This window comes from Hyla sarda, chromosome 1 (genome assembly GCF_029499605.1).
Source record: "Hyla sarda isolate aHylSar1 chromosome 1, aHylSar1.hap1, whole genome shotgun sequence".
NCBI classification, from domain to species: Eukaryota; Metazoa; Chordata; class Amphibia; order Anura; family Hylidae; genus Hyla; species Hyla sarda.
This window is the reverse complement of record NC_079189.1, coordinates 85,935,685-85,949,253: the sequence shown is the minus strand read 5'-3', so window position 1 is coordinate 85,949,253 and position 13,569 is coordinate 85,935,685. Positions and strand designations below refer to the sequence as shown.

The 13,569-nt window shown below is 46.4% G+C and overlaps 1 protein-coding gene across 3 annotated transcripts in view; it reads left to right on the top strand.

Moving 5' to 3' along the window:
• The window catches only part of ATP8A1 (ATPase phospholipid transporting 8A1), a 212,785-nt gene that overhangs the window by 106,551 nt on the left and 92,665 nt on the right, over positions 1 to 13,569 (top strand). For all 3 annotated transcript variants that reach the window (XM_056557206.1, XM_056557223.1, XM_056557214.1), the window contains exons 11-13: positions 4,309 to 4,420; positions 5,756 to 5,921; positions 12,100 to 12,227. In XM_056557206.1, the coding sequence (XP_056413181.1) occupies positions 4,309 to 4,420; positions 5,756 to 5,921; positions 12,100 to 12,227 (406 nt within the window). The remainder of the gene's footprint in view (positions 1 to 4,308; positions 4,421 to 5,755; positions 5,922 to 12,099; positions 12,228 to 13,569) is intronic.

Here is a 13,569-nt window from a genome sequence, read left to right as displayed (position 1 = left end):
CATCATGCAGACAGAAGAGCATGGTGGGAGCTGTAGTTTTGACACAACTATATAGAGATAAAGGTTGGGAAATTCCTGTAATACACTCACTTCCAGGGCTGGACTGGGAGCAACAATATTCCCGGGCATATTATACTATGCAGCCCTTTTTTTTTTTTTTTTTTTGGGTGTGTGTTGCAGTAGACACTCATTAAAATAAAATAAGTTGCATACTCTAAAATCACCTCTGTTTAAGTGGCTCTCTAGCTGTTACAAAGCTACATCTCTCAACATGCCTGGAAAGCTTCAGGTTGTAGTTTTGTAACAGTTGGAGAGCCACAGATTGGGGTACAGTGTCACCCATCATCACTACAGAAATTACAAGTGATTTTAGCTAGGGATCGACCGATTATCGGTTTGGTCGATATTATCGGCCGATATTCCAGATTTTGGACGTTATCGGTATCGGCAATTACCTTGTCGATAATGCCCCGCACCACACCCCCCACTGCATCCCCTTTTTTTTTAGAATTGCCTGTTCCCGGAGTCTGTGCTACTTCTGGCTCCTACGGCATCCTGTGTTACGCTGTGCGCAATGACAAGTGACGTCCTCAACGCAAAGTCACAGTCAGTGAGCACAGTGACTGCTCAGGACGCCACCGGAGCCAGAAGTAGCGCGGGCCCCCGGAACAGGTAATTATAAAACCGGGGGTGGGGGAGGCAATGGGGCAGTGGTGGTTGGACTAGGGAAGAGGACCCCAGGACAGGCAGGGGGAGAGAAGCGGGTGGCGGCGGCGGTCTCTGGCACAGCAAAAGCCGCTGCAGTTCATTGATTTAAAGCGCCCGCTTTAAATCAATGATCTGCAGCGGCGTTGCCGAGAGGGGGGTGGGGGGGGCTTTTGAGGGGATAAATAGCCAATAATTTTAGACCGGAATATCGGTATAAGTTATCGGCTATCGGCCTTAACCTCCACAGATTATCGGTTTCAGCCCTAAAAAAAATCTAGATCGGTCGATCCCTAATTTTAGCTCTGATGGGACAGTCAGGAGAATACATAATTGTATAATGACTCACAGGAGATGTCTCTGTTTTCTTTACTTCTTCCTCTGGTCTGTCTTCTTTCAGCTCCATCTTCTCTGCAGAGTCTGATGCCCGGACATCATTGGTTACTTTGTTAGTAGATCCTCCTCCTCTGTATGACAACAATCATTATAACCCTGCCAGACATCATGACCCCTAAAATAAAACTGCCAGAAACTCTTTCCTCTGTCTGTCAGAATCCGACCCCTAAGGGCATCTCCGCACTGTGAACATTTAGTTGTGAAATGTCCACTTGCTGCAGGCACCACCAAAGCCATTGGCGATAGGACTGAGTGGATTTGCACCATCTCTATAGATGACAATGCAGTCCAGTGGAATTCCACCAGCAGAGTGGACGTCCACCCAAAGAACGAATATGTTTGTTCTTGGGGTTTACCTCCATTCTGCTGGGGGAATTCCACTGTGGTGATTCCACAGTATGCACCGAGCAGCAGAATACCATTGAAAACTTTAGGACTCTGCTGCAAGCAGATTTATGCCGGAGGAATGTCCTCAATGTGGATGGGCCTTAAGTTCCTCCAGACCCCTAGGTACTCTTCCAGACCCATCTTTCCCCTCCTCCTGCAGATTCTCCAAGACTCCTCTGCCCCCCCTGACCCCTAAGTCCTTCTCCAGACTCCTCTGCCCCCCAAGACCCCTGCATCATCCTTCTCTACACTTTTCTGTCCCCCCCCCCAGACCCCTCTATCCCCTTCTGCACTAACACTCCCCACCTGCCAAGACCCCTGCATCATTCTTCTTAAATTTTCTGCCCCCCAGACCCCTGCATCATTTTTACTTTCACTTTTATGCACCCCCCCCTTCTTTTATCCCCTTCTGCCTTAACACCACCAAGAGCCCCCCCCCCCCCCCCCCCCCTTCCTCCAAGACACCTGCTAGCGCTGGATGTGGATGGCTAGCCCCGCGGACGGCTGGATCCTGCTGCTTCTTTGTACCACGTCCCTCTTCTGGCTGCTCTGGCCTCTTCTTGTCAGGCCTGGCCAGAGCAGATGATCGCGCTGCCTGCATCATAGGAAAAGCATGGCCAGGCAGGGAGCAGAGTGTGCCTTGCTCCGGCAGTGCTCAGCTATTCTTTTGTATCGGTGTCTAAAAGACACCAATACATATGAATGCCGGGACAGTGGCTGCCACCTTAGGGCGGTTCCCTGAACCGGCCAGAGGTCCAGATGACTTGCGGCTTTGGTCCGGATTTGGACACCGGTCCCCCAGTTGAGTACCGCTGCCCTACACTAACTAATACAATGTTGCATATAAGAGAGCAATAGAAGTAGTCTGTCAGCTACTCGGTCCGGAGGGGCCGCAGCAGGAGCTGCATCCACCCACTGCAGAGCCTCAGACGGGGAAGTGAAGAACCAAGTAGTAGTCCCATTCACCACCCTAAGGCGGGCCGGAAACAGCATGGCATAACTGTATCCTTTGGAACGCAGGCGGAGACTAAATTCAGTAAACTGCACAGCAGAAGTTAACACCAGTTCCCAGCAGCAGCACACTTCAGGGGAGCACTTCCGTCCGCCACACTGCATAGGTGCGGGAGTTGCCACAGCAACCGTGTATCCCTGGCCACGAAGGCCAGAAAATTGTGGCTTGTCCTTATAAAAGCGAGGCCTCTATGCCGCCCCCCTCACCCACCGATTGCTCACCACTCGCCGTCGTCTTCACTGCCCGGACACCAGATGGGGCGAGTTGGAGCCCTCAGGGTTATATTTTACAGGAGTTGGTAGCGGGAGCACAGCGATGTGTGACCACTCAGCTCTCCATGCAGGCCATGCCCCATCCTGTAGGATTTTCAGTTTCTGCTTCCTTGGAAGCATGCTTCAGGTATATTTTTGTGCAGTGTCACTTAGAATACTTTATTCTCATCTGAACATCGGAGTATTTGCAGGATTGCATGGGAATTATAATTATTGACATGTATACCATTAGCAGTTGAATACAGAACATTGCAGCTTGAGGAATCTTGCCTTCCATTTACAGTAGTCTGCCGCTGGAGAGTATCTGTCTCCGGAAGTAGAAAGATGTCCTGCATAGACCTGTAGGCGTAGCACCATAGCATAGCATCATATGTACCATGGAAAAACAGGCGTTGCCTCCAGAACCCTTTTAAAGGAGGGTTATCAATAGGCATCACCTTATCAATGAGCTGATCACTTTAGGTCCTGTCCTGAGACCCCCTGTCAGCTTATAATTTCCTCTGCAGGGGTAATGTAGTGTTACATCGCCACCCATTTATTACATGGATAGCCTTCTACAGAGGGAGAGCAGCTGGTTGTTTTTTCTGGCTCATTGAGGTGTGGGGGGGTCCCTAATTAAAAGGGGAGGGCTCCTGATCAGTCTTACTGTTTGCTGTATATTCCTGACCATGAGGTTTACTCTCATTATTAAAATAAAATTCACACCCATCAGACAAATTATAAACCCACATCTTGGGAAGGTAAGGGTATATGAAGAAACTGTAAAAGGTGTGTGATCAGGGCATCCTAATTATTATTTTTTTTTTCTTTTTTATAATTTTTTATGTAGTTACAGGTATAATTCAAGTTTTGTATGCAGAGAACAAGTATATGCATTTCTCTACAAACCTGTAGCACAAAAAGGGTCTTAACTGTCTTGTAAAACTACATTTGTAAATGTGACAATACTGGATCTAAAGGGGTGAAAAACAAATGTTTTAAAATCAGAAAGTTAAACAGATTTGTAAATTACTTCTATTTAAATATCTTAATCCATCCAGTACTTATCAGCTGCTGTATGCTACAGAGGAAGTTGTATATATATTTTTCAGTCTGACCACAGTGCTCTCTGCTGACACCTCTGTCAGTGTCAGGAACTGTCCAGAAAAGGAGCTAATCCTCATAGCAAACCTATCATGCTCTGGACAGTTCCTGACACAGAGGTGGCAGCAGGAAGCACTGTGGTCAGACGGGAAAGAACTACACAACTTACTCTAGAGCATACAGAGGAAGACGTTTGATATATAAATAGAAATAATTCACAAATCGATAAAACTTTCTGGCACCAGTTGATTTGAAAATATAATTTTTCCACAAGAGTCCCCTTTAAGGGCCAGTTTTAGTGTTTTAAAACCCATAAGTGGGGCTACAAAGTTATCCAAAGTTATTTTATGTTTTGATAAATCAACACATTATATTTCTGGAAATATTGTAATTTAGTATAAAAGCAACATTTCTGAATTTTTCAGGATTTTTCTTGTATTCTTTGTCTTCTAGAACTGTCCCATTAGGTCCAGACCAAATTCTTTTGAGAGGAGCACAGCTAAGGAACACTCAATGGGTACACGGCATTGTCGTCTACACAGGACACGACACAAAGCTTGTGCAGGTGATCCATTTTATCTCCAACAATGTACAAGGGTACTTGACAGCGATGTAGTAATAATTGCCAATAATTGAACTAATTAATAATTTTCTGCTAATAATTTTACCAAGGCAGTCATGCATGTTAACGTTTTTTTTTCACTACTTCAATTTTCGGGCAGAATGTGTCTGTCTGTAATGTGTATTGTTATCTTTATTATGACCTGAACATTTTCAGATGTCCATACTTGTTACACAGTATGCTGAAGGATCACTTGGGATATAATGTTTGGGCACTATGGTTTATTGTGGGGACCTCTTTGTTATCTTTAAGTCATTAGCATGTATTATAGGGATCGACCGATATCGTTTTTTTTTAGGGCCAATACCGATTCTCTGTGGAGGTTAGGGCCGATAGCTGATAACTTATACTGGAATATCGGTATAAGTTAACGGCTATTTATCCCAATCCCCCCCCCCCCCCCCCCCCAGGGCGACACCGCTGCAGATGATTGATTTAAAGCAAGCGCTTTAAATCAATGAACTGCAGCGGCTTTTGCGGCCGCCACCTGCTTCTCTCCCCCTGCCTGTCCTGGGGTCCTGAGTCCTATCACAGAGACCGCCCCCCACCACCACCACCGCACTGCACCCAAACCCCACCACCACCACAATCGCACTGTGCCGCACCACACTGCCCCGGCCAGAGACCGCCCCCGCCCCATTGCCTCCCCCATCCCCGGTTTTATAATTACCGGGGCCTGGGGTCCACGCTTCTTCTGGCTCCTGCGGCGTCCTCCTGAGCTGTCACTGTGCGCACTGACGGTGACGTCTCGTTGAGGAAGTCACTCGTCGCTGTGCAGCGCAACACAGGACGCGCAGGAGCCAGAAATAGCGTGGGCCTCGGGAACAGGTAATTATAAAATCGGGAATGGGGGAGGCAATGGGGCAGCGGCGGAGGTGGTTTCTGGCTAGGGCAGTCCGGTGGGGGCGGGTCATTATCGGATTGTCAGCAAGGTAACTGCCGATAACGACCAAAATCGTGAATATCGGCCGATAATATCGGCCAAACCGATAATCGGTCGATCCCTAATGAATTTCTGAAAATACCTTTTTATGTAATTTTTATATCAATGGGTGAGATTGATAAAAACTAGGTGGAGCACCCAATTGATATATTTTCCAAAGGGATTTTAAAATAGAAGAGCTGGTATTGTATAGTTTGCTATGGCCTACTGTCCTATTTATAATGTGCATATTAAATCTTATAAAACCGCCCAGTGTATCAGTATTGTGACCTATAGATATCTGTATTTAACCCTTTGCCGCAAAGTTTAAAATCATTTCTTTCACACCTATTTAGAACTCTACCAGGCCTCCGTTGAAGTTGTCCAATGTGGAGCGTATCACCAACATGCAGATCCTGCTCCTGTTTGGGACTCTCATCACAATCTCCTTAGTGTGCTCGATCGGTTCTTCAATCTGGAATGCCAGTCATGAAGAGAAAGACTGGTATCTAAATCTGAATTGTAAGAGGAAAAAAAAATCTGTTTCTTGTAAAAGTTGTAAATTTAAAATCTGCTTTGTGAGCAAACAAGAAAAAATATGTACAGGGATTCTTCAGCTGTAATAGGCATAGTTACACTTTTTAAGCATACATGTTAAAGGAGTACTCCAGTTTCTAAACAACTGGTGGCAAAAATGTAAACAGATTTGTAAATTACTTCTATTTAAAAATCTTAATCCTTCTAGTACTTATCAGCTGCTGTATGATCCACAGGAAGTTGTTTAGTTCTTTCCAGTCTGAACACAGTGCTCTCTGATGCCACCTCTGTCTGTGTCTGGAACTGTCCAGAGCAGGAATAGATTCCCAGAACAAACCTCTCCTGCTCTGGACAGTTCCAGACATGGTTGACTGTGTCAGCAGAGAGCACTGTGGTCAGATGGAAAAGAACTACACAACTTCCTCTCTAGTAAAAGAAATACACAACTTCCTCTGTATTATACAGAAGCAGATAAGTACTGGAAGGCTAAAGATTTTTAAATAGAAGTTATTTACTACTTGGCACCAGCTGATGAGAAAAAATTAGTTTTCCAGCGGAGTACCCCTTTAATGCTGCAGCCAGGCATTGGGCTCTGGCAATCAGCCATCTGTGCTATTCTACAATATGTAGCAGACCATATGGTGCCAGCCATTGATTACACCTTCCCCCACCCCAGGGTCATCTCCTCCTCACAAGACCTTTCTCTCTACTCTGTGTATGTAGGTGTTATTGAAAAAGTGATTACCAGCCCAGATATTTCTACTTTAATGAATATCCTCTTAAAATCATCATGGGAATAACTCTCTGTAATGTCTAGGCTTGTGTATGCAGTGGGACATTCTTTATACACATTTCCTAGGACCTCATCACACAGACAGTCTGTAGGATCAATAGGGACCATGTTGGCGAGACATTGGAAATGGGGTTGACACCTTTACTCCATTCATCAGCTGAAACTACAACTATTGCTGCAGTATCACTATCGATTATTACTACATTTTCTCGGTCGCTCTTCATTGGGGGACACAGATACTGATTAGAGATGAGCGAACTTACAGTAAATTCGATTCGTCACGAACTTCTCTGCTCGGCAGTTGCTGACTTATCCTGCATAAATTAGTTCAGCTTTCAGGTGCTCCCGTGGGCTGGAAAAGGTGGATACAGTCCTAGGAGACTCTTTCCTAGGACTGTCTCCACCTTTTCCAGCCCACCGGAGCACCTGAAGGCTGAACTAATTTATGCAGGATAAGTCATCAACTGCCGAGCAGAGAAGTTCGTGACGAATCGAATTTACTGTAAATTCGCTCATCTCTAATACTGATGGGTAGATGCTCTTGCCACAAGGAGGCGCTGACACTAGGAAAAAAAAAGTCTGCTCCTCCCTGGCAGGATATACCTGCCCACTGGAAGTGACTTAATCCGTTTTAGCTAGTGTGTTTAAACAACACAATGTAACTCCAAGTCAATCACACTTCTGTGAAATCACACTGTCCACTCAGGAAGAAACACTGATTGACAATCAATTTCACATGCTGTTGTGCAAATGAAACAGACAACAGGTGGAAATGATAGGCAATTAGCAAGACACCCCCAATAAAGGAGTGGTTCTGCAGGTGGTGACCACAGACCACTTCTCAGTTCCTATGCTTCCTGGCTGATGTTTTGGTCACTTTTGAATGCTGGCGGTGCTTTCATTTTAGTGGTAGCATGAGACTGAGTCTAAAACCCACACAAGTGGCTCAGGTAGTGCAGCTCATCCAGGATGGCACATCAATGCGAACTGTGGCAAGAAGGTTTGCTGTGTCTGTCAGCGTAGTATCCAGAGCATGGAGGCGCTACCAGGAGACAGGCCAGTACATCAGGAGATGTGTAGGGCAACAACGTGGAGGGCTGTAGGAGGGAAACAACCCAGCAGCAGGACCACTACCTCTGCCTTTGTGCTAGGAGGAGCAGGAGGATCATTACAAGAGCCCTGCAAAATGACCTCCAGCAAGCCACAAATGTGCATGTGTCCACTTAGACGGTCAGAAACAGACTCCATGAGGGTGATATGAGGGCCCGACATCCACAGGTGGGGGTTGTGCTTACAGCCCAACATCGTGCAGGACGTTTGTCAATCTTTGTGATCTCTGGCAAATGCCAAATAGGGATCGTGATGAGATCCTCAGACCCCTTGTGAGACCATATGCTGGTGCGGTTGGCCCTGGGTTCCTTCTAATGCAGGACAATGCTAGACCTCATGTGGCTGGAGTGTGTCAGCAGTTCCTGCAAGAGGAAGGCATTGATGCTATGGACTGTCCTCCCGTTCCCCAGACCTGAAGCCGATTGAGCACATCTGGGACATCATGTCTTGCTCCATTGCACCACAGACTGTCCAGGAGTTGGCGGATGCTTTAGTCCAGGTATGGGAGGACATCCCTCAGGAGACCACCTCATCAGGAGCATGCCCAGGCGATGTAGGGAGGTCATATGGGCACGTGGAGGCCACACACACTACTGAGCCTCATTTTGACTTGTTTTAAGGATATTACATCAAAGTTGTAGTTTGGTTTTCCACTTTGATTTTGAGTGTGGCTCCATATCCAGACCTCCATGGGTTGATGAATTTGTTTTCCATTGATAATTTTTGTGATTTTATTTATTTTTTGTCTGCACGTTCAACTATGTAAAGACGAAAGTATTTTAGACAATTAGTTAATTTATTCACATCTATGATGTGTTATCTTAGTGTTCCCTTAATTTTTGTGAGCAGTGTATTTAGGGATGTTAGTTTTTTTTAAATTTTTTATTCCTTTTATTGTCCGTTTTCAAGTGGGGGTTCAGGAGCATGTCGCTACCTGTTCTCCCCCTTCTGCGATGAAGGGGCACGGGACATAGTGTATGGACCGTTAACCCCTTTTTGCCAACAGCCAGCGCTAGGGAAGTACCTCGGGTCCGGGTCCCCTCTTGCCCCTGCTCGCCGTGCTAATGCAGCCTGGCATGATGCAGTGTGGCGTTAAGCTGGCCGAAGGCTCCATAAGGTGAGTATGAGGTAACATCTTCCTGGTAGGTGAGTATTCCTTCCCTTATCTCTCCCACCCTCCCTCCCTCCCTTCCCAGGCAGCCGGGGACTTTTCTACTGTGCTTAAATCGACTGCTTCAGCAGCGGGGTTGTTGCACTTAACCCTGCACTGCTCTCCACTGCCCGGCACTTGCACTTTGCCAGCGGCCATGATGGTCAGGCAAGGAAACAGAGCATGGCTCTGTCCCCAGTCCCCACTCCTGCAGTGTGGGAACTAGTGCAGAGGATTTTATTCTTTCCCCCCCTGCCGCTTACTAAGTAAACCAGCGGCCATTATATCTGAGCCGGGGTAGTCGGGTCTTGGCTACCGCCCTCACTTCCCAACTATTCAGCTGCCAGGGACACTCAGTTTTATTTTCCTGCTGTCTTCGCCATCGCAGCTTACGCTGTAAGCCTGCGGTCGCTGTCTTTGACCCGGGGGAGTCGGGCTTAGCTCCGCCCTCCTTCGTGCTTCAGCAGCCAGGGCCATTTCTTACTTTCCCTTCTGTCTCCGCCGCAGCTTACACTGTAAGCCGGGGGCCGCTGTCTTTGAGCAGTGGGAGTCGGGGCTTAGCTCCGCCCTCCTCCCCCACTTCGGTAGCCAAGGATGTTCCTTCCTGTTCCCCTGCTGTTTCCCTAGCGGCTTACTCTGTAAGCTGGCGGCCATTATCTCAGTGTAGGGGGAGCCGGGACTTCGCTCTGCCCTCCTCCCCCTGCTTGGCATTTCTTTCCCGCTGTTTCGCTGCACTAGCCGCCGCAGCTTACACTATATGCCGGCGGCCATTATCTCTGGGCTTAGCTCTGCCTCTCCACCCCCTCCCCTGCATTCCACTGCCCGCTGTTCTGCCGCCGCAGCTTACAGTGTAAGCCGACGGCCATTGTCTCTGTACGGGGGAAATTGATGCACTCTCTCCCCTGCTTTTGCAGCCGGGGACATTCTTTTATATTCCCCAGCCGCAGCAGACAGCATAAATTTTTTATTTTTTTTTAATTGTGTTCAAACGCCCCCTTGTGGTAGTCTACTGCATTCTACCTCTTGGTTTTCTTCTAAAACGGGTTCCCTCTGGTGGCAACTTTGTGTGCTGCATTCTTCCTACCTATGTAATCGAACCCCTGTCCACAGGCAGAACTTATGAGACCCGCTGTGGTGGGTCGTTTCCAGCGATGTCTGCTCCTTTGGAAGACCCTTGGGATTCACTTTTTTTAATTTAATTTATTTTTAGTTTTGTTTTCCCCTATTGCCTGTTACCACGCCCCTGTGCCTAGGGAGTCCGCCAGGGGGTTTTATTCCTGGGAGGGTACTGGGCATCCGGAGCAGGGGTTTTCTTATCCACCGGTCATCCATTGGGAAGGGTTCTTTTCGTGTGCATACACTGAGTCCCTTTTCCACCAGTGAACAATCTCATCATGGCCGCATGCAGGGCTGGCTTTCCTGTACCCCACTGCTAGTGCAAGGTTCCCGAAGGAGTGACCCGTTGTATACTATAGGGGCACAGTAACTGTCTGACTGTTGTCCCCTTTTTGCCAGCACCTGGAGGTGTAATCGTTAAGCCAGACCGTTTTCTGCACGGTTTCCGCTGCAGTCGGTCTCCCACCTTCAGGTGGCCGCGTGCATGGCTGGGGTGTCCTGTACCTCTCTGCTGGTGAGAGAAATCTGGAACAGGGTCCCTTTGAAGGTACACTGGACTGATGCCAGTCAGCCAGACATTCATCTGCGTGGTCTCCTGCACCACCAGGTCGAACATCGGATCGGCCGCACTCCAGTACCCCGCTTTCTGTGGGAGGCTTCAAAGGAGTGATCCCGTGCCTTCAGAAAACCTATTCCAGTCAGTCAGCCAGACGGTTGTCTGCATAAGTTTCTACTACGTCAGGTCACCTACCACACATGGCCCGCACCGTGGCAGAAGTTCATGTAACCCACTGCCATGCTGTGGTTCATAGTGCGTGATCCCATGTTGCTCCATGGGCCTTATACAATGCACCAAGTAGTGGTTCGCAGGGTTCCCTACTTTCGCCATGGGACGACATTTCCCCGCGCCTACAGTACCTGGCGCACTTGGGCAATCCTCCTTTCTCAGGGTGTATGGGGATCTGGGAGCCAGGCATGGTCTGTACCTGAGTTTCCTTTCCACCACCCCTGTTTTTTTCCTCCACCAGGGGACCTGTTTCACTGAGATCTTTCTGGATCTCCTGCTGCTTCTTGGTTCTGGCTGCATGAGCCTCATGCAGTTGAGGCACTCTCCTCTGTAGGAGGAGTTAAGGCACTAGTGTTTGGCTCAGTGACAGCACCTCCTAGTGGCAAGAGCATATACCCATCAGTATCGGTGTCCCCCAATGAAGGTTATGAGAGAGATTTTGCGGTACAAAAAAATCTCCTTTTTACGATGTGGTCTTTTTTTTTTGTCCTCTTAGTATTAAAGGTTTTGGTAAAGCAATATTTCCCAATAAGAGTTCTATAAACTTCTGAAGCAGAGAGTCTGGGCAGATGCTGTCAGCTGAGCTTTTCTCCCCGCTTGTTCTAGCAAACAGTGGGGGTCATTGCACCCAGACCCTGGCCAATAAAAAATTGGGACATGTCAAAATTATTTTTAATGACCTGTGCTATAACTGGGGCAAAGTTATAACACAGGTCAACATTTTTAGAATGCTTTTCTAAATGTATAGAATGCTTTGTCCGTCCATACAGCAAGCTTCTTTGAGGTAGGCATGGCAGTAGAGACACTTTTGGAGGGTTCCCCATGGTAATTAGGTTGGGCATAAATCTTATGGCTATGTTTACATCTGTTTTGTCCATCATATTATGGCTATGTTTAAATCAGGTTTTGTCCATCATATTAAGCTGTCCAGTCTTTCTAGAAAGGCAAGTGTATCCGGTTGCCTTGTTTATGCCAAACTGATTACGAACCAGATCAAGACAAAACATGATATAAACTGGGTCGAATATATCTCATTTGATAAAGGGAACAGACTCTGATGCAGAATGCCAAGTATATTTGCTATGAAGGCTCCAAGAAGAGTTAACAACACATCTGTGGGCTGTTTGGCAGATTGTTTTGTATGAAAAGCAAGGCACTTGTCTGGAAGCAATCGTAACATATTTCTTTATCTGTAATCACTGAACAGATGGTGGAGCTAACAACTTTGGACTGAATTTTTTAACATTTATCATACTCTTCAACAATCTCATACCCATCAGTTTGCTTGTGACTTTGGAAGTGGTGAAATTTATACAAGCATACTTCATAAACTGGGTAAGCTGTTCAACAGTGGTGGTAGGTTTATAGCCATATATATATACATGTTTCCTTAACTCTGATGTCCCTGATATGCCAATATTATTTCCTGCCTGTTCCTCAGAATTTAGTAACCGTAGCTACTAGTGTCAGGCATCTGCTGTCAAACCATATATGATCACTATTGCAGGAACACTTGTTTTGCTATATACATGTTTATTCCCTTTGTGTGTATTGGAACTAAACCAAAAAAGGGAGGAAATAAAGAAAATTGGACATAATGTGACACCAAACTCCAAAAATGGGCTTGTCTGCTGACACAGACATAAAAAAAAGCAAGACTACATTTTGCCAAAATGAACTTGAGTAAGCCAAAATCCTTCTGGGAAAACGTCTTGTGGACAGATGAGATCAAGATAGAGCTTTTTGGTAAAGCACATCATTCTACTGTTTACCGAAAACGGAATGAGGCCTACAAAGAAAAGAACACCGTACTTACAGTGAAATATGATGGCGGTTCAATGATGTTTTTTTTTTTTTTGCGGCCTCTGGCACTGGGTGCCTTGAATGTGTGCAAGACCTCATGAAATCTGAGGATTACCAATGGATTTTGGGTCGTACTGTACAGCCCAGTATCAGAAAGCTGGGTTTGCGTCCGAGATCTTGGGTCTTCCAGCAGGACAATGACCCCAAACATATGTCAGAAAGCACCCAGAAATGGATGGCAACAAAGCGCTGGAGAGTTCTGAAGTGGCCAGCAATGAGTCTAGATCTAAATCCCATTGAACACCTGTGGAGAGATCTTAAAATTGCTGTTGGGAAAAGGCGCCTTCCAATAAGAGAGACCTGGAGCAGTTTGCAAAGGAAGAGTGGTCCAACATTCCGGCTGAGAGGTGTAAGAAGCTTATTGGTGGTTATAGGAAGCGACTGATTTGTTATTTTTTCCAAAGGGTGTGCATCCAAAAGGTAAGGATGCCAATCATTTTGTCCAGTCCATATTTGGAGTTTGGTGTGACATTATGTCCAATTTACTATTTTTTTTTTTTCCTCCCTTTTTGGTTTAGCTCCAATACACACAAAGGGAATAATCATGTGTATAGCAAAACATGGGGGTGAAAACATTTACGGCCATTACTGTATATGACTAAAGCATAGCTCTACAGCTTTACAAATCACAAGTCACAGGGACTGTGGTGTACAGTTATGGGTATCAGTACACCAGAAAGATTTAATACAGTTCAAACTGGTTCAAAGATTGGCAGAGTAATAAATGTAACTGATGGACTACAGTACACAGATTATCAAAATTGGGGTTATTTAGAAAGAGGGCTGATCTAATGACTGTATAAATTTGAGCGGA